Source organism: Mytilus californianus, unplaced genomic scaffold, assembly GCF_021869535.1.
Source record: "Mytilus californianus isolate M0D057914Y unplaced genomic scaffold, xbMytCali1.0.p SCAF_46, whole genome shotgun sequence".
NCBI classification, from domain to species: Eukaryota; Metazoa; Mollusca; class Bivalvia; order Mytilida; family Mytilidae; genus Mytilus; species Mytilus californianus.
This window is the reverse complement of record NW_026262697.1, coordinates 40,225-67,797: the sequence shown is the minus strand read 5'-3', so window position 1 is coordinate 67,797 and position 27,573 is coordinate 40,225. Positions and strand designations below refer to the sequence as shown.

Genomic DNA, 27,573 nt, shown 5'->3' with positions numbered 1-27,573 from the left:
GAATGAAGTTGAATGCATTTCATTGAATTTTTGGTGCGATGAACGCTTAAGACATGAATTTGATGCACTGATTCATGAAGTCATTGGCTTTTATTTTCAAGTATGGAGTCCTGTCCATGTTCTTAAGAATATTATGACATGCAGTATTTTAATTTTGGTAAATACATGTATATTTACCACCATTTTTGGAATATTTGGAGCGATCTGCCAGTTTGTAATTGATAGAAAGAACAGATGAAAAAGATATCTGTAAATGATGTTGCCCTTTTCATAACTTATTATGTAAGGTTATCTTCTTTACATTTGGATACATTTGCAGCACAAATAATAAACAAATAAATTTAAAAAATATTTATTCATAATTATAAAAAAAAAAAAGTTTATACATGCCCAACAGATGAACTAACAGTCCTAAACTTAAAATTCAATATTTTACAAAGAAATATAATTAATTAAATATAATTAATCATGTTTGATGGAAAAAAATTGATTAAAACATTTCCAACAAATTTTCTTATGTTATTGTAGTTGATGGATTCCTATTAGGAATAACAGTAATAAGATCTAAGCTTCTGATGTTTATTAATAGTTATATTATAAATAAAACAAATTTGAATAGCAATATAACATATGTAAATAACTAGTTATTTCATAAAACATTGGTGTGTACTTGTATGATATATCACTGATTGTATAATATATGGTCAATATAAATGAGATACCACTGTCAATTTCAACTATTTCAACGATTGTAGACATTGAACAATACATATTACTTAGTTAATAACAGGTAAAACATATTTTCTGTATTATTCATGGTAAAATAGTAATTAGACAAATGATTTTTACAATTAAAAAATAGACATAAACTTTAATATATACACGCACATATGACTCCTACCTTGTAAATTTAAACTGAATATGAATGAATGAATGAATGAATGAATGAGTTTATTTGCAAAAAACATTTACATGCTATGGCAATCAAAACATATATTACACAATGATAAACAGCAGAAAACAACACAAATGATACAATGTTAAGAAATAATTTGACATCTCATTTTCCATGCTGCATTTAGATAATTACTTAATTTTATAGTCAAGAGTTTTAACAATTATATTTTTAACTATAATGGAAATCAAAGCATCGTTGATGTTGTGATCCAGCCATTGTATTTATAGCTAGTCTGATATTCTTTCTGACCATACTTTTTTCAATATTTTCTTCTCTTTTCATTTTCAATCTTACTGTAAAATTTCTATGTTATTTTCCAAAGGAAAAAAAAATATTAATGCAAATATTGATATATATATTGATATTTCAATTTTAGACTCTGTCAGATTTTTTTTGACAAGAATGGAAAGGGAAATCGTCAAATAATATATTTTTTTATATGCCATTTATAATAACTGGCTTTATAATTTCCAGAAAGAGGCCTTAGAAATGCACTTTCTCAACAACAAAAATTAAAAAAAATAACTATTTTTTTATCTTAATTGGTGTTCATTCTTCATTAAGAAAAAATACATTTCCTGTATTCAAATCTGAATGTACAAATACCTAATGATGAGATATTTCCAATTACTGTTAAATAGCAATATAATGGGATATAAATGGAGAACAAACAAATAAATTTTATTGCAGAAAATGCTCAAGTAAGAGTTATGCAATTTTGTATATTATTTCAACCAAATTTCTGATAATTGCAACTAATTAATTTGAACTTGATTATTGACTTATGTCAGATGATAATGACACTCTGATATTACAAGTGAAATAAAATTAGCTTGCATTTTGATACATATTTTTTTGAATTTTTTGTCTTTTCTTTGAAAAAAACCCACATCTGATTAATCATTCAGCTAGCTAGCATAAACTAACAGAATATTTTATTGTAGATTAAAATAAATATACATTTTTAGGTTTACTATTGAGAATGTGTGTATTCAGTTAGGTGTGTAATAAATTGTGTCTATTTAATTATGTAACAGGTCATGAGACATTAACTGTGGTGAATTAAGGCTGGGGTCGTTTCCATTTAATACTTACACCTTTGATTGTAATTATTTAAAATTCATGACAGTTGATAATCATACTGACTCTTACTTGCCTTTGGAAAAATTGGAGTAATACCATTTCAAAAAAAGTGTGGGAATCAACTGATATATATTAATACAGATGTTGACCTACATTTCATTGAACAACAACTTACACAAGCATAAGATACTAATATAATACTTTCAAAATTCTTATCAACTGATTCAATTGATGTACAAATACTTTTTCAAATTAATTCATAACTAGTAAATCATTATAAATTTTGATTTACAAAGGAACTATATGCAAGTGTATATCTAAAATAAAAGGGTTGTTCGACCAATCTTTTCCTGATTTAAGAACAGTTCATGATTAAAATGGTGCAGAAAATTTCTGCAAGTCATAAAAACACATAATTAGTTTTATATCATGTCTTCAACTTAGTAGTCTTCACCATCTACAAAAACAGAGTGATCGCATAGATCCAGCATGGCTGAATCAAAAATGAGTCATATATATGTTATCAATTATTGGGTTCCCAAAAAGGTTTTGTGTGAAAAATTTGAGTGACATTTTCAGCTAAGGATTAATATTTTCGAATAAAAAAGTAGATATTAGAGATTAAAAATCATAAAACAAATTTAAACATATGGATCGTCACTTTAGATATAGGTTTTTCATCAATATGTTTTGCTACAAATATCTACAGATAAAAAGTTTTTTGAAGAAAAAAAAATGAAAATGAAAATGGAAGTAACAATGATATACAGTGGTTATCATGATTTATGTCTCAGAAGAACAAGGTTCATCCACAAGCCTGTTTACTTCTTCTTTTTCACATAGAACTTGTATCAAACCTAAAAAAAAATAACAAGAATAATATGCTAAATAAAATACGTCTAAAATTAAGCCAAAAGAAAATAATATCAACACAATCATTTGATTTAAAATAAAATGCTCCGCTGGGGCGCAGCTTGATACCACCGCAGAGGTTGAACCCTGAACAGTTGGGGCAAGTATGGACACAACATTCAAGCTTGATACAGCACTGAATTTGGATTGTAATTAAATATTTGACACAGCATAGGTTTCTCACACAGAATGAAAGTGGTCTAAGAACTTAAAAAATTTTAATTTACCTATTCAAACCATATCATTATTATTTGCTTTTATATATAAATCAGAAATAACCAATTTAAAATGGAAAATTTTAAAGAAAAAAAAGGAAAAAAAAATCTGACAACGACGATGACGACGCCAACGTCATACCAATATACAACCACAAAAATTTTTTTGCAGTCGTATAAAAATAAGAATTTCCAATTCTAACCTAACAAATCAATTATACTTTGATTTTCCCATAGTAACAATTCTAAATATTCCTTTAAGTCTGACTTAAAATTGAAATAATAAATGAATGTTCTAGTTTTGTATATATCAACTCATTTTGTATCTACATATAAACAAGCAAGCCTCATTTACTCAAAAGATTATTTTGTTCAAGATTTTACAATTGAATAAGAGATGAATATAATTAAAGCATACTTTTCATATGTAAAACAAATGTTATTTACCTCAGGCATATATAAATTCGGTATAAGGTGGAGCTTTTCTACTCCAACATTTGTGATCAAACTGGTATTCACAGTGTCAACCTGAAGAAAATGAAAAATACAACAATCAGATTTTGTAGCTACCTTCAAATTAATTTTTTTCTCATTTTTCAGAAACATTTGAATACAATTATTATAAAAATGATTTCTTAAAACTTTTTATTGCTGAGGTAAAAACATTGTTATCAAATGGCATGACTTTGAAGATAAAAGTAACTACAACTTTTTTTATACCATTTGATATATACTGCAATAACATTAATTACTAAAACTTACAAACTCGTCTGTAAATGGACCAAACCGACCACTTCTCAAAGCCCATTTGTTTTTTCCATTTGCTTCCCTGGAAAACTCTTTTCTCAGGCTGTGCATTTGTGCCACTTTGTCGACTATCATCTGAAAGTATCAGTTTGAAAATATCACATTTCAACATGTATTCCTCTTTGATTTAGAAGTTTACATGTCAACAGAATGTTCTAATATTGAAATTTCATCTAAAATCAGTACTCTGTGGACCTTAAAAATGCCTTTTTAAGGTGGCACATAACACAACAGGGAGATAACTCTGTAAAAATCAGCTGAACGTTTAAATCACGTTTTATTGTAAGGAAATAATAAGCTTTTGAATGATCAAAATTAGTGTATGTCAAACTGCTATAGATCCAATGAATTTTTCTGATAAACTGTGTGGTTCAAGTTTTTTGAAATTTTTATATTTTTGTCAAAGGCTCAAAGTAATTTTTTTGTCCAAATTTTATGAAAATTAAACGAGCCAAATTAATTTTAGTCAAGGGGTTTGGTACCACATTTATCTAATATTTCATCACCTGTAGAACTGTAGCACAGAAAGTATGGCATACTGTTTAACAAAAAAATCATATTTTGACTATTTACTAGATACAAAAGACAAAATACAAAATATTTGCATAACTTGTCTTTCTTCTCATTTTAGTTTTCATTTGTAGTGGTCTGAGTCAGCATCATTCAATAAATGGTCATGTTTGTTCTTTCATAATATACACTTACATTGAAATCCATATCCAGGTCTTTAACCTGCAAAGTTGTGTAGTATTCAATGCTGAAATATAAAAAAAAAATAAGTATGCAATGTAGAATAGCTAACACAATACAAAATACTTTTCCAATAGCATAAAACTTATCTCTAAATGGTGTACATAAAAATAAAACCAACTTACATTCAACAAAAAATATAGAAAAAAATTTTAGAAACATTTTGGTACAATTTCCGTAAAAATGAAAATACTAAGTATTGAAAACACAGAATTTTATATTTGGGTAAATTAGACCGGATAAAGGAAGAGTTTTTTTTATGAGAACTAGGTATTTTTTTTACCTTTTCAGTTTTAACTCTCCATTTTGCAGGCAATCACATTCACATGGGAAATCATCCTGCAAGCTAAAGGCTGCTGCAGTGACACCCATGCATGTGTCATGAACCCACTGTCCACAAAGGGTACATTCCACCCAGCCTGGGGTTATATCCTTGTGGTGGCTGACCATAAAACAGCACAACCCAAGGCCAAGGAACACACAATCCTCAATACTGCTTCCATAAGGTCCCAAATGAGCAGACAGCTGGAACCACATGGTTGATAGATGCAAAACTGTATGAAGAAAATAATAAAAAAATTATCATACAAGTATAACTAAATTCAAAAGTAAAAAAAATATGCATTTAGGTGTCTATAAATATATTTCATTTTACTCCAAAATGCTTTTTGATGTAGTATGTAATTAGGTTGAATTCAAGTCAGATGAATTAAAAAAAATTCTTCAGAAAATTTGCTGAACTCCCTAGAACATAATATATTTTTTAGTCACTCCTAAGGAACATGAAAATCACACTTTACAGCAACCTTAATGAAATTGTAAGCCTTAGTTTTGACATTAGAGATACATAGCCATTTCACACACTATATATTTATTGGTAAATGATGTGAGTGATCATGGAAATAACTTTACAAATGTAATACACAGACATTGTTAACATGATATATTTTGAGTGAATATCTTTGGAATGAGCATGATAAATATACAAAATATATGTACATTGTTGGAAAATATCAAATTTATTTGTATGAGCTTTAGAAACAGGATTAAAAGAGAGGCTCTCAGAGCTTTTCTCCTGTTTCGTACTGATTACAAATAAATTTGATATTTTCTGACAATGTACATATATTGTTTTTATCCTGCAATTTACACCGACACTTGAAACTTTAGTTGTTAAAATCCAAATCCAAATCTATTTTTTTCTAAGAAATCGCAGACTGCGAAGAGGACCCCAAAATGAACTGTTACGCCAAAAGAATTATCCCCATTACAGCTTGCTCAACATGGAAGTGGGGTAACTGTAGACTTTATTTGTACATGTACAAATAAAGCAAAAATTTATTTGTGTACCTGTTATTTGTACAATAGTTAACTGATTGCAGGATAAAGTGAGGCATACAACTTTGATATCTTACGCATTTCTTGGATTGGCAGGCACCCAAACCAAGTGTGAAAATGATGGTCTAGCTGGGGGTGTCAACGGTGGCAGGATCAGTCGCAGGTACTGCTGGTATTTTTTTGCAGTGCTGTTGTATTGGACGTGACAATAAATGGGACAATAGATGTAGATGGAAAACAGCTGAATGGAAAATAACAAAGATATTATACATAGGTAGCAAAATTAAAAACAGAATACTTGGTCTACTATTACATACATTGATCATCAAAAAAAGTCACACAGTAATGATATACAGAACAGAACTATAACTATTGGTGCTAAATAAATATGTGCATTTTTCATTCATTATTTTGTACATCAATCAGGCTGTTAGTTTTCTTGTTTGAATGGTTTTAGATTTGTCATTTTGGAGCCTTTTATGGCCGATTATGCAATATGAGCTTTGCTCATTGTTGAAGATTGTGCGGTGACCTGTAGTTGTTAATTTCTGTGTCATTTGGTCTCTTGTGGGGAGTTGTCTCATTGGAAATCATACCACATTTCCTCATTTTTGTATTAATATATTTTTTAAACATTTGAATGATAAAAATTATTTTAAGAAACATTATACTTACTTCCTTCCCTGTATGGATGTTGAATAGTCGAGACCAGCTCTTTTCGGCATCCATACTCTACCTCCTCTGCTGTTGAGGCTGCATTCACCTGCAGCAGGGTAGATTTAACCCACAGATAGTTTTCTCTTTAAATTCTTCTATAATTAAAATAACTGTTTCCTATAGGCAATTCTGTCAGTGCTCAAATTTAAAAAAATAAAATTAACATTGCCAAGCACAATCATAGATAACCCCTTAATGGTAACCTGTGATTTACATAATTTTGTTAATATATGTCCTTTTTGTCTACATTTGTATACTTATGTGCTACTCTTTTATCATACTACATTATTTTGATATTGATTGTAACACCAGATTGTGATCATATAAATGGTTTGTGAATTGCAAATATAAAATCTTTTCAAACAAGCATTCTGAGAGTATTGCATGGCAATACATGTACATAGTCCCCTACCGGTTAAAAATTAATTGTACTGGAACAAAATGCTAACTTGATCTATAACTGGTCATGGTGTAAACTATACAACTAATATCGTCAATATCTTCAAGCATGACGAAAAAAAGTGTGGAAAACTGATAATTTAAGTGAATTTTCTAAGTCCAAGGACCATAACTCTGCAAAAAATCATCAAACAGAAACGAAATTCAAACTTGGTCTGTAACTTGTCATGATAAAACAACGTACCAATTATCAAATCAAAATCTTCAAGAATGACGAAAAAAAGTGCAGAAAACTGAATATTTGAGGGAATTTTTTAAGTCCAAGGACTATAACTCTGCACAAAATTATCAGACCGGAACAAAATTCGAACTTGATCTGTTACTTGTTATGATAAAACTACATACCAAATATCAAATCAATATCTTCAAGCATGAAGAAAAAAAGTGTGGAAAACTGATTTGCCGGACTGACAGAAGGACTGACAAACAGACAGACGGACGGAGTGCAAACCTAAAGTCCCCTTCGACTTCGTCGATAGGGGACTAATAAACAGGTTGAATTTTATACTTGCTTTATAATGATTTAACATATAGAACTGTTTAGCAAAAAGGATTTCCAGTAGGGAACCTCATTAGGTTGGATTTAGAGCAAAAACAATTCTATATTCTATCTGTAATAGAATGGTATAAAATGATGAAAAAACAAATAAATGAATATATTGTATTCTTACATATTTTGAAAATGGTACTATATCGTCCACCATTTTCAGCACTGAAGCCAGCTTCAGTACCACAGCCATATCTTCATTTCCATAGAGGATAATGGACACTGCATTATAAATGCAATTTCCATTTGCTGTGGACTGGTAAGCTGTACGTTCCCCTATGGAAAGTGGTATAAAGTCTTTATACCTGAAAAAAAAGGACATCTCTAATATTATCTGATTTTCAAAGAATATTAACTATAAACAAAGCAAGATAAACAAGGATTTATTTCTAATCTTGATGTAGGATTTAATTAAGGCTATATTGAAAAATCATTTTAAAACCAGCACTTACATGTAGGTTATCAACTCAAATTCTATGCCCACTAGATGAAACTAGATTAATAACTTACTTTTTGTTGGTATCTATTAAGGTGTTGGGCCTCCAAGTATTTGACAGGGTGTCTGGAAAAACAGGAATGTAATCCCAAATAACTTCTGCCAAACCCCACAAATCAAACCACAATGTAATCAAACACCTCACTTTTAAACATTTTTCTTCTAATGTAATCTAAATAAATATAAATGAAAACAATTGTTAAATGAAGGAAACAAATCTAAAAAAAAAACAACTGTTTGTTACTATATATGTGATCAATAAGTTTTAGCAATTAAAAACATTTCAGACATTTCAAAATTAAAACCAAGGAATTTTATAAGCGCAGCAAGAAACAAGGAAATGTTTTACAGTTATACACAAATGACTTTTTCAAATAGGTGAAGTACTTGTAAGATCTCAGAATATACATGATACCATTTTTCAAGTGTGTCTCTTATAAACATGCATCATTTATTATATTTGTCATTTATTTTGTCATCCTGAACATGCATGAAATATTCAACACTGGATGTTTAACAACCAATTTTCAATCAATCAATCATTTTTTTGTGTTAATGGTATATACCCAACATTTATGTTTCAACTGACCAATTTACAGCTTTCTTTGTACATTGTATTTAGTTAAAGTATAAGGCCATAACAGTGGCCTCTATGTGTAATGGTTTAAAATAAACTTCAATTTGTGCATTATAAAAAATTTAAGTTATATTTTACCTCTTCCATGAAAATTGAGTGTATTCTTTCTCTTTTCACCTATAAAATACACTTCAATATTTAAATGTTTTCAGTGCATATACTTTTATATAAAAAAAACCCCACACATTTTGTAATATAAACAGAAACATAATAAAAAAAAAAGAAAAATTTTCCTGCTTCTTAATATCTCCTGTTGCTGAAAAGTTAAAGACTTCCTTAAAAATAATGTGACTGTTCATATTGATTTTCCTACTTTACCTTGTTGTTTACCGAGCCTGGAAAATTTAGGTATGCTCTGGGTGAAGTTATCAATCGTTAAATAAACTTATTCTAAAAGGATAACAATTTAACACTGTAATTAGATCTTTAAATATTGTTTATATTGGAATAAATATTGACTATTCCATCAGTAAATTAAAATCACACTAAATATATACGCACATCTTTTGATGCCTGGATCGAGTTATTTCACAAGGTCATGTTTTTCTCTAAATGTTAATGACTGTTAATGATGTATTTACACTAAATCCAGTGTAATTCATTGGTTCTCGTTTGTTATCATAATTGTATATTGTTTTGTACACGAATCAGGCTGTTAGTTTTCAAATTTAATTTGTTTAACATTTGTTATTTCAGGGCCTTTTATGGCTTGATAAGCGGCATGGGTTTTGCTCATTGTTGAAGGCTGAACAGTAAACTATAGTTGTTAACTTCTATGGCATTTGGTCTCTCGAAAGTTGTCTCATTGGCAATCATACAACATATTTAATTTTTTTTTAATATATACAATGAATGACTTTAATTATATATGAAAAATTAAAAGTTCCTAAACATAAACAGACATAAAAAACACCTGTATCGAATGATCTTCATAACTTACGTGTGTTTCCCCCTCCGGCTCTTGCCCTTTCTCCTGTCCTGTCTCTTGAACTATTACTCCCCCTTGTTCTTCATCGGTCTCCTGCACTACCTTGTCCCCTTCCCCTGTTTCCTGAGGCTCTATTTGATCATGGTGGCCAGTTTCTATACATTCTTCTTCTGTACCATTCATATACTAAAAGATATTCAAAAGCAAGTTGCATTACAACTGATTGAGGAGACTACAAAAGTTGATGGATGGTGTAAAAGATAAGTAAAATAATGATTGTTAATTTTAACACTGTTCCATCAAAAGATTATGCCCATGGAATACACCAATTTTAAAATAGTTAAGTGTGTTGCTGAAAGAACAATTAAACCCAAAGAGCCTGTATCTTAAAAGAAATATGTAAATAACATAAATATAAGCAAAAGGCATTACAAAGAATTAACTGCCCAAGGGAAAAGAAATGGGTCAACATGCTGATGTTTTCTAAGCCAAAGGCTTTCAATATTACAATACACAAGACCAATAATCACTGTACATTAATAACAAAACAATGTTATACAAAATGGCATATAATACAATAATTCAACACTGTAGGGATATATATATTCAGTAATCTGATGACAAGTCCATCAAAGTTTTGATGTATGACATGTCATTTACTCTTGCGTCATAGCCCCCTTTATCAAGGTTAAATAGAAACTTACTATATCCTATCAGTAAGTTATAATGGTAAACCATTAAGAATGTGCTATTATAAATGTTTTCAACTTACAAGGATATAACAATGGAAACCATACGTTATTAATATTAAAGAAAGGAAAATACATAAAAATATATTGTGTCATACTAGATAGAGAAGTCAGTGGTCCAGCTGATTGGGATATCAGCGATCTCATGATGCCAACATCCAAATCATAGACCTGAGTTTCCAGCACAGAAGAGGATGGTATTGAAACAATATTATTATCATCTGGAGCCTGATCTGGAGTGTTGTCTGCCTCTGAAAAACAAACACTTTATCAGTATCATAAAATTATGGTTTAACAGCTTTAAGTTACAATATGCCCCTTTTCCCTCCCACTAAAAAGATTTATAAATACAGGTAAATATTTATATGTGTGATTATAAATACAGATATAACATAAGAGTTTTACTACAATAATTTCAGTAATTTTACACATTACTAATTGAGGTAAAAATACTTATCGTCCATGCAGAAAATCTAAATAAAACAATTGTATACTTAAATCTTCCATATTAAAACATTACATTATGAAACATAAGAAATATATATAAATAAAGAAAAATTACTTCCTTTTGTCAATAGTAGACTGGTTCTATGCTGGACAAAGTAGCTTTTGACCACTCAGCATAAGTTGAAAGTGATATATCAGCGTTTTAACAAATTTTTATTGAAAAATAACTTCAGTTATCAAAAGTATTTAGCTTAAAAAAATTATTAAATGATTTGAAATACTTAGAGGTTACACACATAACGCATAGATACATTTGCTCTTTCCACTAGATCTCCATTGTCATTAAAAATTAATGTCCCTCCTAAGGGAGACAACCAAAAAAGTTCTCTAATTACAGGAATTGGCAAACAGACTAGTGGTCCATGGTCTTCTGTTTCATTGTGGTATAAGAGTCTATGATGTGTTACTTACAGATATATAGGTCCATGGTCTCATGTGTAATATGCATATAAGACCATGGCATGTTTATGAGTCTAATTGGTCCATGGTCTTATGTTTCATTGTGGTATAATAGTCCATGATGTGTTAATAACTTATGTATAGGTCAATGGTCTCATGCTTAATATGTATTAAAGAGACCATGGCATGTTACTTACAGTCTAGTTGGTCCAGGGTCTTCTGTTTCATTGTGATCCAGGAAGTGTTAATAGATATATAAATTATAAGTCCATGGTCTCATGTGTAAAATGCATAAAAAGAGACCATGGAATGTAACTGACAGTCTTATTGGCCCACACTCTACTGTTTCTTTGTGGTATAAGATTCCATGATATGCTTATAACAGATATATAGGTCCATGGTCTCATGTGTAATGAGTATAAAATAGACCATGGCTTGTTAATGACTGTCTAATTGGTCCATTGTGTTCTGTTCCATTGTGGTATAAGAGTCCATAATGTGTTACTAACAAATATATAGGTCCATGGTCTCATGTGTGATATGTATAAAAGAGAAAATGATATGCTTATAACAGATATACAGGTCCATGGTCTCATGCGAAATATGTATAAAAGAGGCCACAGCATGTTGTTCTAATTGGTCCATGGTCTTATGTTTCATTGTGGTATAAGAGTCCATGATGTGTTAATAACATTTGTATAGGTCCATGGTCTAATGTGTAATATGTATAAAAGAGACCATGGTAAGTTACTGACAGTCTAATTGGTTCAATGTCTTCTGTTTTATTGTGGTTTAAGAGTCCATGATGTGTTGATAACAGATATATAGGTCAATGGTCTCATGTGTAATATGTATAAAAGAGACCAGGGTATGTTACTGACAGTCTTATTGGTCTTTGGTCTTCTGTTTCATTGTGGTATAAGAGTCCATGTGTTAATAACATATGTATAGGTCCATGGTCTCATGTGTAGTGTGTATAAAAGAGACCATGGCATGTTACGGTCTAATTGGTCCATGGTCTTATGTTTCTTTGTGTGTTGAAAACAGATACATAGGTCGATGGTCTCATTTGTAATGTGTATAAAAGAGATCTTGGCATGATACAATCTAATTGGTCCATGGTTTTATGTGTTATTGTGGTATAAATGTCCATGATGTGTTAATAACATATGTATAGGTCCATGGTCTCATGCGTAATATGCGTAAATGAGACCATGACATGTTACTGACAAGTCTAATTGGTCCATGGTCTTCTGTTGCATAGCTTTATAAGAGTCCATGATGTGTTAATAACAGATATATATGTCCATGGTCCATGGTCTCATGTGTAATATGCATAAATGAGACCATGACATGTTACTGACAGTCTATGGTCCATGTTTTTATGTTTCTTTGTGGTTTAAAAGTACATGATGTGTTATTAACGTATATATATGTCCATGGTCTCATGTGTAATATGTATAAAAGAGACCATGGCATGCTACTAACAGTTTAATAGTTCTATGGTCCTATGTTTCGTTGTGGTAAAAAAGTCCTTCATGTGTTTCTAACAGAAATATAGATCCATGGTCTCATGTGTAATTTGCATAATAGCGGAAATGGCAGAGTCAACAATATCTAGTCTGATTAACCATTTGACAGTCTTAATAAAAAAAAAAGTGCAAGTAAGGGGGGCGTACGCCCTCTACGCCCCCCTCTGGATCCGCCACTGACCAGTGCTGATTATTCCCTCTCAAGGTTATAAACTGTTTTTTTAAATTTGAAAATGTTATCATCATGATTATTCACAATCCTAACCACAGCCCAGTAAAATTTTCCTCAAAAAAGCCATCATTAATTTATAGCAGACAAATTTTCTGTGTTTATTCATTCTGGATCTTACAAACACTTTTAGTTGTTGTAATTAATCATCTCAGAGTTCTCGAAATCTTTTTTTTCCTGGTGGTCATTGGGACCACCAAGACTAAAAATCTGGTGGTCCTGTAATTTTACTTGAATTTATCAAACACCTATTAGTTAAATGAAAGTCATTGCTCAATATATATAAACTCCATCCTAGTTTCTATGTTATATATTTGGTGGTTTTCAATGAAATTTTGAACTTTGCATTGTTCACTAATTTTTATACTTTGTCAGTTTGATAACATGTTTGATTTCATTTTTGTGTTAGTCTCATGCATAGTACTACCTGTAGAATACCTGTAGAGTCGTTTAAGGGCTCAAGTGTAAAGAATTTCAATAAAAATTTGTAATAAAAATAATTTATCACTAGAACTGGTACATAACATCTTCCCAATGATGATCAAGTTGTAATTTAAAGTTATCAACGGTCTTTGCAGACACAACATTTTGGGTAAACTGTTCCAATTGTTTATAATTCGTTAGGAAAAATGTCTTTTACGAAATGATGAATTACATCGAGGCTTAATAAGTTTAACAGGTTGGGTGGACTCAAGTAAGGAAAAGTGGGGTATTCCCTGTTTTCATGTTACACCCCAGTTTTCTGGTGTTAAAAAAAAACCAGTATATAGGGACTTCTTTTTTCCTATTTTATGGTATGAAATCTACAAAAGTGCACCTTTTACATCTGATAACAATGTTTTATGTTAGCAGGTGTTTTTATAAGTTCAAAAATCAAACTAATTTCAAGTCTATTTGGTACTCAACTCACAACAAAACAACTCCTTTGTTCACCAATTCATACCTTGATCATCAATAATTCAATTATGAGATGACAAAAAGATAGGTTAATCAATTGGGCATTTAAATTCAATGAATAGAAACTTTCAATAGAAGTGAACATAATTCAGTAATGGTCAGTTACACCTGGAGCATGCATCTTGGTCAGTTGATTCCTAAACAAAAGATTTGTATGTTTTTGAGTTCTAGAAAAAGAAAGGCCTCACTTATTCATGCTTTGTTGTTCATGAAATACTCTAAGTATTTACAAATACTACTGATTCATGCCATAAATTGAAATAGAAATTGGAAGTCCCTGTAAACTGGGATGTCCCTGAAAACAGTGAATACCCCACTTTTCCTGACTTGTTCCCAACCTGTGTCCACTACAATCATTTACAGTGAAAAGTGCATTAAAATTAAGAAATAAAAGAAGTCTGATGTTTATTCCTCAGCTGCAATTTTTGTAATATAGAAAAAAATGTTCAGTCTCTGTCTGTTCAAATACAAAGTCCTCTGGTTTAGCACCCCCTTTGAACGAAATGAGCCATGTGGATGCCATGATGACTTTTATGTCTGGTTATTTTTCAAAAGTATTACCGTAATTTTAAGCTAGAGGCTACAAAAGTTAAATTACAGTAGTAACCAGTTCAAAAACTATCTGAATACCAAAGAAACCGACGACTGGTTCTTTTTCAAAAGTAGTACCGTAATTTTGACCTATACAGTTAAAAGTTTGTTTACATTAGCAACCAGTTCAAAAGCTATCTGAATACCGAAATGATGTGAAAACAAAAGTGAACAACCACCAAAATATTGTCGGTCATCAGGACTGCCACTACACATGCAATTTTCGGTCCTGGCTGATTTTTGGCGGTCAGGACCGACGATTTTCGAGAACACTGTCATCTTACAAGTTACATAGAAGATATATATAACTGCCCTCCATTAGTTAAGCTTACTTAACTCAGTTTGTATAGCAGTGGCTTACTATGCCAGGTGTTTTAGGTTCAAATCAAGGCTGAATCAGTAATTTACTTTATCAGACAAATCATGCTTTCCGGTTACAATCGGTGTCTAACTAAAAAACCAAGGGTGTTTAAAAGTAAAACCTACAGCCAGAGTAAGTGTTGTTGATATTGCCCGTATGTCATTAGGTATGTTGACGCGGGGGAGTGTAGCCGTGCTTCCCCTTCGGTACCTCGAATGACCAAATAACACTTGAAATTTTAATATTAGCACATATTGATGACTTTTAAACATTGATTATTAAATGATATTATATTTATAAGTGTATTTTATAACTTAAAAATGATTTACAGAAAGCAGGTAATTTCATAAAGATCATTATAAATATAGTGTGTACATCCAACATGGCGACCAAGGAAATCACAAATAAAAGAATGATTGCATAGGATCCCTCAATGTGTTCATTTTAGACCACAAAAGTGGAGCCCTCACGCCACTTCATGGCATTACCCCTTCCCCTTAGTCTCACCTTGTCAATACTTAACCATGTGCTTGTAGATTACTGTTTAGCTGAGTTGGTAGTGCAGCGACTTTCTTCTGTGCAATGGGTCACAGGTTCAAATCACGATTGGTTCAGTAATTCATTTTGAAAAGCAAATAATGATCTCTGGGTTACGTATTATTACTATTAATCATAGTGAAGTTAATCATATTAAGTTAAAAGTCATGTACAGCTGTGGGAGCGGTACAGCCTCTTTAAAAGGAAAATCCTATTTATTGTCGCGCGATCTTTTTATGCCTTATCCTAGTCTTTTCTTATATTTCTTCAATTCATTTATGTCATTGTTTGGGGTATCTGTAGCCGTAGATAACTTCAGTAGGCGACGGTATAAAACTATGCAAATAACTTTTGTAAGTGCTTTTTAGAGAAATCCAATTAAAAAAAACATCACTGTAAGTTTCCTCTGCCACTAAAATACATAATTGTTCTCCTTCTTCTGACTTGGCACCGCTTAAAAACACAGGGGTTTCGATGCAGGACCGTCGCCATCTTAATTACAGCTTCACCATAATGCATAAGTATCTGCATCTCCGATTGGCTCCCTGAAAGTGACGTATTAGATATCTTTATTTGGCATTTGCAGGATATTTCCCAACTATCTAGTGATTCACATGGCCTTGTTTACAAACACTGTAGATTCGCACTTAATTCCTTCACTGACCCCCATTACTTTTCAACCCTGTAGTAAAAAAATTTAGTACATTCAGCATTTATTTTTTTTTTTTTTCAACTCTAGTTTTTATCCATCTATCAAAAAATATTTATTACAAACATTATCTACCAATCAGAAGAGCACATGACTTCAGTTTTATACAGAAAGCTCTCCCCCAAATGGGCGGTCCCTGATGACGTATATTTATTTACTGAATTTACCCCTATAAGGGACTTTTTAGTAGCTTTTCCCTCTTTTTTTGTAATAATCATGTAATGTATCCAATTTTAAAGTTCCAGTTTCAATACAACATTCATAAATGCTGAACTTGTAAAGATAGAGGAAAATTTATACTACAGCCCATACTGCGGCCAATGTATATTTGGTATATAAAGTTGCATATTGACTGTTTGTAAAAGAATGGTGTAAAATACTATGCTTAATAAATATGAATTGTTTTCTGTGTTTGCTTTGACCAGTATTGCAAGTACATCTAGAAACTAAAGTCTTGATGTACTCTTAGTTAAATTTTGCCTTATATGGAAGTTTTTGATTAAATACCCTGAAAAGACCACAAAAACACTTTTCAAAGGCTTTTTTAAGCAGTTTCATACAAAAAAAACAAACAATTATGTTTCATTTTACTAAATTTGTGTTTTAATTACTTGTAAAGTTCACAAAATGTCATTGACAATCACTCTGCAGAAATTCCTGTTACCCCAACATCAGGATGGTTTCTTCGCCAAAACTAGACAGACAAAACTGAAGTAGAAAAAAGTGCCAAATATGAAAAAATAAGACTGGGTATGACCAAACTTTGCATTTGGAAGATTAAAGCAACAATTTAGAATATTTAAAAGCAGTTATTTAACATAGTAATCCAATTACAAACATTTCAACACTAGTTTCATAGATGATGGGCATGTAATCATAAAAGTTATCTACAATTTTTTTTAAATAAAGAAACGCAATGCGTTATGTAAAAATAAATGAATATCTTCATGCGGTCAGATTATTCAAGTGTTAAAATACTTGAAAAGTGCTTATTTACAACTTGTTCTACGACTTAACATGGTGAAACACAGCTAAAAAAAATACACTGTCAAAGGGAGGTAATTCTGATTTTCCATATGATTTTACACATAATGAGGAGAAATATGTGCAAAATGTGTTGTAAAATGTGGGGAATATTTATGCCTTTCATTGATATCATAACTCTCAAGTGTAATTTCTATTGTTTCTTTCAATCTGGACACAAAAACTGATTTTTACCATATACCCCATGCTTCCTCTCACAGTACACTCAGTGCATCTTGGATAGCCGAGTTAAACATAGAAATTTGTGTAAAAAACAACTTCAAATGGTTCCAAAATGCTTCCATTACATTAATATACACAGGAAATAAGTTTTGTGATTATTGTGTGGCCTTGGACAAGTACAGTGACAGAATGCATATTTTCCTATAGGGGTAAATTCAGTAAAAAATCTCCCATTGACTGTAATGCTAATCTATGTCTTGAATTAAATTTATACCTGATTTACTTTTAGAAATTAGAAAAATTCATATATCATTCATGAAAGTACAAATGTAGCCCTATCATTTGCAACAATAAAAACATAGGGTCATGCGGCATTTTTGGGCATTCACATGGCCTTGTTTACAAACACTGTAGATTCGCACTTAATTCCTTCACTGACCCCCATTACTTTTCAACCCTGTAGTAAAAAAATTTAGTACATTCAGCATTTATTTTTTTTTTTTTTCAACTCTAGTTTTTATCCATCTATCAAAAAATATTTATTACAAACATTATCTACCAATCAGAAGAGCACATGACTTCAGTTTTATACAGAAAGCTCTCCCCCAAATGGGCGGTCCCTGATGACGTATATTTATTTACTGAATTTACCCCTATAAGGGACTTTTTAGTAGCTTTTCCCTCTTTTTTTGTAATAATCATGTAATGTATCCAATTTTAAAGTTCCAGTTTCAATACAACATTCATAAATGCTGAACTTGTAAAGATAGAGGAAAATTTATACTACAGCCCATACTGCGGCCAATGTATATTTGGTATATAAAGTTGCATATTGACTGTTTGTAAAAGAATGGTGTAAAATACTATGCTTAATAAATATGAATTGTTTTCTGTGTTTGCTTTGACCAGTATTGCAAGTACATCTAGAAACTAAAGTCTTGATGTACTCTTAGTTAAATTTTGCCTTATATGGAAGTTTTTGATTAAATACCCTGAAAAGACCACAAAAACACTTTTCAAAGGCTTTTTTAAGCAGTTTCATACAAAAAAAACAAACAATTATGTTTCATTTTACTAAATTTGTGTTTTAATTACTTGTAAAGTTCACAAAATGTCATTGACAATCACTCTGCAGAAATTCCTGTTACCCCAACATCAGGATGGTTTCTTCGCCAAAACTAGACAGACAAAACTGAAGTAGAAAAAAGTGCCAAATATGAAAAAATAAGACTGGGTATGACCAAACTTTGCATTTGGAAGATTAAAGCAACAATTTAGAATATTTAAAAGCAGTTATTTAACATAGTAATCCAATTACAAACATTTCAACACTAGTTTCATAGATGATGGGCATGTAATCATAAAAGTTATCTACAATTTTTTTTAAATAAAGAAACGCAATGCGTTATGTAAAAATAAATGAATATCTTCATGCGGTCAGATTATTCAAGTGTTAAAATACTTGAAAAGTGCTTATTTACAACTTGTTCTACGACTTAACATGGTGAAACACAGCTAAAAAAAATACACTGTCAAAGGGAGGTAATTCTGATTTTCCATATGATTTTACACATAATGAGGAGAAATATGTGCAAAATGTGTTGTAAAATGTGGGGAATATTTATGCCTTTCATTGATATCATAACTCTCAAGTGTAATTTCTATTGTTTCTTTCAATCTGGACACAAAAACTGATTTTTACCATATACCCCATGCTTCCTCTCACAGTACACTCAGTGCATCTTGGATAGCCGAGTTAAACATAGAAATTTGTGTAAAAAACAACTTCAAATGGTTCCAAAATGCTTCCATTACATTAATATACACAGGAAATAAGTTTTGTGATTATTGTGTGGCCTTGGACAAGTACAGTGACAGAATGCATATTTTCCTATAGGGGTAAATTCAGTAAAAAATCTCCCATTGACTGTAATGCTAATCTATGTCTTGAATTAAATTTATACCTGATTTACTTTTAGAAATTAGAAAAATTCATATATCATTCATGAAAGTACAAATGTAGCCCTATCATTTGCAACAATAAAAACATAGGGTCATGCGGCATTTTTGGGCATTCACATGGCCTTGTTTACAAACACTGTAGATTCGCACTTAATTCCTTCACTGACCCCCATTACTTTTCAACCCTGTAGTAAAAAAATTTAGTACATTCAGCATTTATTTTTTTTTTTTTTCAACTCTAGTTTTTATCCATCTATCAAAAAATATTTATTACAAACATTATCTACCAATCAGAAGAGCACATGACTTCAGTTTTATACAGAAAGCTCTCCCCCAAATGGGCGGTCCCTGATGACGTATATTTATTTACTGAATTTACCCCTATAAGGGACTTTTTAGTAGCTTTTCCCTCTTTTTTTGTAATAATCATGTAATGTATCCAATTTTAAAGTTCCAGTTTCAATACAACATTCATAAATGCTGAACTTGTAAAGATAGAGGAAAATTTATACTACAGCCCATACTGCGGCCAATGTATATTTGGTATATAAAGTTGCATATTGACTGTTTGTAAAAGAATGGTGTAAAATACTATGCTTAATAAATATGAATTGTTTTCTGTGTTTGCTTTGACCAGTATTGCAAGTACATCTAGAAACTAAAGTCTTGATGTACTCTTAGTTAAATTTTGCCTTATATGGAAGTTTTTGATTAAATACCCTGAAAAGACCACAAAAACACTTTTCAAAGGCTTTTTTAAGCAGTTTCATACAAAAAAAACAAACAATTATGTTTCATTTTACTAAATTTGTGTTTTAATTACTTGTAAAGTTCACAAAATGTCATTGACAATCACTCTGCAGAAATTCCTGTTACCCCAACATCAGGATGGTTTCTTCGCCAAAACTAGACAGACAAAACTGAAGTAGAAAAAAGTGCCAAATATGAAAAAATAAGACTGGGTATGACCAAACTTTGCATTTGGAAGATTAAAGCAACAATTTAGAATATTTAAAAGCAGTTATTTAACATAGTAATCCAATTACAAACATTTCAACACTAGTTTCATAGATGATGGGCATGTAATCATAAAAGTTATCTACAATTTTTTTTAAATAAAGAAACGCAATGCGTTATGTAAAAATAAATGAATATCTTCATGCGGTCAGATTATTCAAGTGTTAAAATACTTGAAAAGTGCTTATTTACAACTTGTTCTACAACTTAACATGGTGAAACACAGCTAAAAAAAATACACTGTCAAAGGGAGGTAATTCTGATTTTCCATATGATTTTACACATAATGAGGAGAAATATGTGCAAAATGTGTTGTAAAATGTGGGGAATATTTATGCCTTTCATTGATATCATAACTCTCAAGTGTAATTTCTATTGTTTCTTTCAATCTGGACACAAAAACTGATTTTTACCATATACCCCATGCTTCCTCTCACAGTACACTCAGTGCATCTTGGATAGCCGAGTTAAACATAGAAATTTGTGTAAAAAACAACTTCAAATGGTTCCAAAATGCTTCCATTACATTAATATACACAGGAAATAAGTTTTGTGATTATTGTGTGGCCTTGGACAAGTACAGTGACAGAATGCATATTTTCCTATAGGGGTAAATTCAGTAAAAAATCTCCCATTGACTGTAATGCTAATCTATGTCTTGAATTAAATTTATACCTGATTTACTTTTAGAAATTAGAAAAATTCATATATCATTCATGAAAGTACAAATGTAGCCCTATCATTTGCAACAATAAAAACATAGGGTCATGCGGCATTTTTGGGCATTCACATGGCCTTGTTTACAAACACTGTAGATTCGCACTTAATTCCTTCACTGACCCCCATTACTTTTCAACCCTGTAGTAAAAAAATTTAGTACATTCAGCATTTATTTTTTTTTTTTTTCAACTCTAGTTTTTATCCATCTATCAAAAAATATTTATTACAAACATTATCTACCAATCAGAAGAGCACATGACTTCAGTTTTATACAGAAAGCTCTCCCCCAAATGGGCGGTCCCTGATGACGTATATTTATTTACTGAATTTACCCCTATAAGGGACTTTTTAGTAGCTTTTCCCTCTTTTTTTGTAATAATCATGTAATGTATCCAATTTTAAAGTTCCAGTTTCAATACAACATTCATAAATGCTGAACTTGTAAAGATAGAGGAAAATTTATACTACAGCCCATACTGCGGCCAATGTATATTTGGTATATAAAGTTGCATATTGACTGTTTGTAAAAGAATGGTGTAAAATACTATGCTTAATAAATATGAATTGTTTTCTGTGTTTGCTTTGACCAGTATTGCAAGTACATCTAGAAACTAAAGTCTTGATGTACTCTTAGTTAAATTTTGCCTTATATGGAAGTTTTTGATTAAATACCCTGAAAAGACCACAAAAACACTTTTCAAAGGCTTTTTTAAGCAGTTTCATACAAAAAAAACAAACAATTATGTTTCATTTTACTAAATTTGTGTTTTAATTACTTGTAAAGTTCACAAAATGTCATTGACAATCACTCTGCAGAAATTCCTGTTACCCCAACATCAGGATGGTTTCTTCGCCAAAACTAGACAGACAAAACTGAAGTAGAAAAAAGTGCCAAATATGAAAAAATAAGACTGGGTATGACCAAACTTTGCATTTGGAAGATTAAAGCAACAATTTAGAATATTTAAAAGCAGTTATTTAACATAGTAATCCAATTACAAACATTTCAACACTAGTTTCATAGATGATGGGCATGTAATCATAAAAGTTATCTACAATTTTTTTTAAATAAAGAAACGCAATGCGTTATGTAAAAATAAATGAATATCTTCATGCGGTCAGATTATTCAAGTGTTAAAATACTTGAAAAGTGCTTATTTACAACTTGTTCTACAACTTAACATGGTGAAACACAGCTAAAAAAAATACACTGTCAAAGGGAGGTAATTCTGATTTTCCATATGATTTTACACATAATGAGGAGAAATATGTGCAAAATGTGTTGTAAAATGTGGGGAATATTTATGCCTTTCATTGATATCATAACTCTCAAGTGTAATTTCTATTGTTTCTTTCAATCTGGACACAAAAACTGATTTTTACCATATACCCCATGCTTCCTCTCACAGTACACTCAGTGCATCTTGGATAGCCGAGTTAAACATAGAAATTTGTGTAAAAAACAACTTCAAATGGTTCCAAAATGCTTCCATTACATTAATATACACAGGAAATAAGTTTTGTGATTATTGTGTGGCCTTGGACAAGTACAGTGACAGAATGCATATTTTCCTATAGGGGTAAATTCAGTAAAAAATCTCCCATTGACTGTAATGCTAATCTATGTCTTGAATTAAATTTATACCTGATTTACTTTTAGAAATTAGAAAAATTCATATATCATTCATGAAAGTACAAATGTAGCCCTATCATTTGCAACAATAAAAACATAGGGTCATGCGGCATTTTTGGGCATTCACATGGCCTTGTTTACAAACACTGTAGATTCGCACTTAATTCCTTCACTGACCCCCATTACTTTTCAACCCTGTAGTAAAAAAATTTAGTACATTCAGCATTTATTTTTTTTTTTTTTCAACTCTAGTTTTTATCCATCTATCAAAAAATATTTATTACAAACATTATCTACCAATCAGAAGAGCACATGACTTCAGTTTTATACAGAAAGCTCTCCCCCAAATGGGCGGTCCCTGATGACGTATATTTATTTACTGAATTTACCCCTATAAGGGACTTTTTAGTAGCTTTTCCCTCTTTTTTTGTAATAATCATGTAATGTATCCAATTTTAAAGTTCCAGTTTCAATACAACATTCATAAATGCTGAACTTGTAAAGATAGAGGAAAATTTATACTACAGCCCATACTGCGGCCAATGTATATTTGGTATATAAAGTTGCATATTGACTGTTTGTAAAAGAATGGTGTAAAATACTATGCTTAATAAATATGAATTGTTTTCTGTGTTTGCTTTGACCAGTATTGCAAGTACATCTAGAAACTAAAGTCTTGATGTACTCTTAGTTAAATTTTGCCTTATATGGAAGTTTTTGATTAAATACCCTGAAAAGACCACAAAAACACTTTTCAAAGGCTTTTTTAAGCAGTTTCATACAAAAAAAACAAACAATTATGTTTCATTTTACTAAATTTGTGTTTTAATTACTTGTAAAGTTCACAAAATGTCATTGACAATCACTCTGCAGAAATTCCTGTTACCCCAACATCAGGATGGTTTCTTCGCCAAAACTAGACAGACAAAACTGAAGTAGAAAAAAGTGCCAAATATGAAAAAATAAGACTGGGTATGACCAAACTTTGCATTTGGAAGATTAAAGCAACAATTTAGAATATTTAAAAGCAGTTATTTAACATAGTAATCCAATTACAAACATTTCAACACTAGTTTCATAGATGATGGGCATGTAATCATAAAAGTTATCTACAATTTTTTTTAAATAAAGAAACGCAATGCGTTATGTAAAAATAAATGAATATCTTCATGCGGTCAGATTATTCAAGTGTTAAAATACTTGAAAAGTGCTTATTTACAACTTGTTCTACAACTTAACATGGTGAAACACAGCTAAAAAAAATACACTGTCAAAGGGAGGTAATTCTGATTTTCCATATGATTTTACACATAATGAGGAGAAATATGTGCAAAATGTGTTGTAAAATGTGGGGAATATTTATGCCTTTCATTGATATCATAACTCTCAAGTGTAATTTCTATTGTTTCTTTCAATCTGGACACAAAAACTGATTTTTACCATATACCCCATGCTTCCTCTCACAGTACACTCAGTGCATCTTGGATAGCCGAGTTAAACATAGAAATTTGTGTAAAAAACAACTTCAAATGGTTCCAAAATGCTTCCATTACATTAATATACACAGGAAATAAGTTTTGTGATTATTGTGTGGCCTTGGACAAGTACAGTGACAGAATGCATATTTTCCTATAGGGGTAAATTCAGTAAAAAATCTCCCATTGACTGTAATGCTAATCTATGTCTTGAATTAAATTTATACCTGATTTACTTTTAGAAATTAGAAAAATTCATATATCATTCATGAAAGTACAAATGTAGCCCTATCATTTGCAACAATAAAAACATAGGGTCATGCGGCATTTTTGGGCATTCACATGGCCTTGTTTACAAACACTGTAGATTCGCACTTAATTCCTTCACTGACCCCCATTACTTTTCAACCCTGTAGTAAAAAAATTTAGTACATTCAGCATTTATTTTTTTTTTTTTTCAACTCTAGTTTTTATCCATCTATCAAAAAATATTTATTACAAACATTATCTACCAATCAGAAGAGCACATGACTTCAGTTTTATACAGAAAGCTCTCCCCCAAATGGGCGGTCCCTGATGACGTATATTTATTTACTGAATTTACCCCTATAAGGGACTTTTTAGTAGCTTTTCCCTCTTTTTTTGTAATAATCATGTAATGTATCCAATTTTAAAGTTCCAGTTTCAATACAACATTCATAAATGCTGAACTTGTAAAGATAGAGGAAAATTTATACTACAGCCCATACTGCGGCCAATGTATATTTGGTATATAAAGTTGCATATTGACTGTTTGTAAAAGAATGGTGTAAAATACTATGCTTAATAAATATGAATTGTTTTCTGTGTTTGCTTTGACCAGTATTGCAAGTACATCTAGAAACTAAAGTCTTGATGTACTCTTAGTTAAATTTTGCCTTATATGGAAGTTTTTGATTAAATACCCTGAAAAGACCACAAAAACACTTTTCAAAGGCTTTTTTAAGCAGTTTCATACAAAAAAAACAAACAATTATGTTTCATTTTACTAAATTTGTGTTTTAATTACTTGTAAAGTTCACAAAATGTCATTGACAATCACTCTGCAGAAATTCCTGTTACCCCAACATCAGGATGGTTTCTTCGCCAAAACTAGACAGACAAAACTGAAGTAGAAAAAAGTGCCAAATATGAAAAAATAAGACTGGGTATGACCAAACTTTGCATTTGGAAGATTAAAGCAACAATTTAGAATATTTAAAAGCAGTTATTTAACATAGTAATCCAATTACAAACATTTCAACACTAGTTTCATAGATGATGGGCATGTAATCATAAAAGTTATCTACAATTTTTTTTAAATAAAGAAACGCAATGCGTTATGTAAAAATAAATGAATATCTTCATGCGGTCAGATTATTCAAGTGTTAAAATACTTGAAAAGTGCTTATTTACAACTTGTTCTACAACTTAACATGGTGAAACACAGCTAAAAAAAATACACTGTCAAAGGGAGGTAATTCTGATTTTCCATATGATTTTACACATAATGAGGAGAAATATGTGCAAAATGTGTTGTAAAATGTGGGGAATATTTATGCCTTTCATTGATATCATAACTCTCAAGTGTAATTTCTATTGTTTCTTTCAATCTGGACACAAAAACTGATTTTTACCATATACCCCATGCTTCCTCTCACAGTACACTCAGTGCATCTTGGATAGCCGAGTTAAACATAGAAATTTGTGTAAAAAACAACTTCAAATGGTTCCAAAATGCTTCCATTACATTAATATACACAGGAAATAAGTTTTGTGATTATTGTGTGGCCTTGGACAAGTACAGTGACAGAATGCATATTTTCCTATAGGGGTAAATTCAGTAAAAAATCTCCCATTGACTGTAATGCTAATCTATGTCTTGAATTAAATTTATACCTGATTTACTTTTAGAAATTAGAAAAATTCATATATCATTCATGAAAGTACAAATGTAGCCCTATCATTTGCAACAATAAAAACATAGGGTCATGCGGCATTTTTGGGCATTCACATGGCCTTGTTTACAAACACTGTAGATTCGCACTTAATTCCTTCACTGACCCCCATTACTTTTCAACCCTGTAGTAAAAAAATTTAGTACATTCAGCATTTATTTTTTTTTTTTTTCAACTCTAGTTTTTATCCATCTATCAAAAAATATTTATTACAAACATTATCTACCAATCAGAAGAGCACATGACTTCAGTTTTATACAGAAAGCTCTCCCCCAAATGGGCGGTCCCTGATGACGTATATTTATTTACTGAATTTACCCCTATAAGGGACTTTTTAGTAGCTTTTCCCTCTTTTTTTGTAATAATCATGTAATGTATCCAATTTTAAAGTTCCAGTTTCAATACAACATTCATAAATGCTGAACTTGTAAAGATAGAGGAAAATTTATACTACAGCCCATACTGCGGCCAATGTATATTTGGTATATAAAGTTGCATATTGACTGTTTGTAAAAGAATGGTGTAAAATACTATGCTTAATAAATATGAATTGTTTTCTGTGTTTGCTTTGACCAGTATTGCAAGTACATCTAGAAACTAAAGTCTTGATGTACTCTTAGTTAAATTTTGCCTTATATGGAAGTTTTTGATTAAATACCCTGAAAAGACCACAAAAACACTTTTCAAAGGCTTTTTTAAGCAGTTTCATACAAAAAAAACAAACAATTATGTTTCATTTTACTAAATTTGTGTTTTAATTACTTGTAAAGTTCACAAAATGTCATTGACAATCACTCTGCAGAAATTCCTGTTACCCCAACATCAGGATGGTTTCTTCGCCAAAACTAGACAGACAAAACTGAAGTAGAAAAAAGTGCCAAATATGAAAAAATAAGACTGGGTATGACCAAACTTTGCATTTGGAAGATTAAAGCAACAATTTAGAATATTTAAAAGCAGTTATTTAACATAGTAATCCAATTACAAACATTTCAACACTAGTTTCATAGATGATGGGCATGTAATCATAAAAGTTATCTACAATTTTTTTTAAATAAAGAAACGCAATGCGTTATGTAAAAATAAATGAATATCTTCATGCGGTCAGATTATTCAAGTGTTAAAATACTTGAAAAGTGCTTATTTACAACTTGTTCTACAACTTA

General features: G+C 30.8%; 1 protein-coding gene across 6 annotated transcripts; it reads right to left on the bottom strand.

Moving 5' to 3' along the window:
- Window positions 1–336: 336 nt before the first annotated feature.
- LOC127699979 (uncharacterized) lies at window positions 337–16,314 on the bottom strand. 6 transcript variants are annotated; one of them, XM_052203350.1, is made up of 13 exons: window positions 15,680–16,314; window positions 10,695–10,847; window positions 9,833–10,033; window positions 8,998–9,036; window positions 8,297–8,454; window positions 7,911–8,091; window positions 6,739–6,875; window positions 6,141–6,304; window positions 5,009–5,279; window positions 4,681–4,732; window positions 3,931–4,050; window positions 3,616–3,696; window positions 337–2,898 (listed from the first exon to the last, which is right to left on the bottom strand). In XM_052203350.1, exons 8-13 carry the CDS (start codon window positions 6,142–6,144, stop codon window positions 2,893–2,895), a joined length of 534 nt encoding a protein of 177 aa, XP_052059310.1. In that variant the 5' UTR covers window positions 6,145–6,304; window positions 6,739–6,875; window positions 7,911–8,091; window positions 8,297–8,454; window positions 8,998–9,036; window positions 9,833–10,033; window positions 10,695–10,847; window positions 15,680–16,314; the 3' UTR covers window positions 337–2,892. The 6 variants fall into 6 exon arrangements, 1 of the variants encoding a protein (XP_052059310.1); XR_007981328.1 differs by lacking the exons at window positions 337–2,898; window positions 3,616–3,696; window positions 3,931–4,050; window positions 4,681–4,732; window positions 5,009–5,279 and having other exon boundaries at window positions 6,146–6,304; window positions 15,680–16,307; XR_007981330.1 differs by lacking the exons at window positions 337–2,898; window positions 3,616–3,696; window positions 3,931–4,050; window positions 4,681–4,732; window positions 5,009–5,279 and having other exon boundaries at window positions 6,146–6,304; window positions 16,131–16,307.
- Between the last annotated feature and the right edge of the window lie 11,259 nt (window positions 16,315–27,573).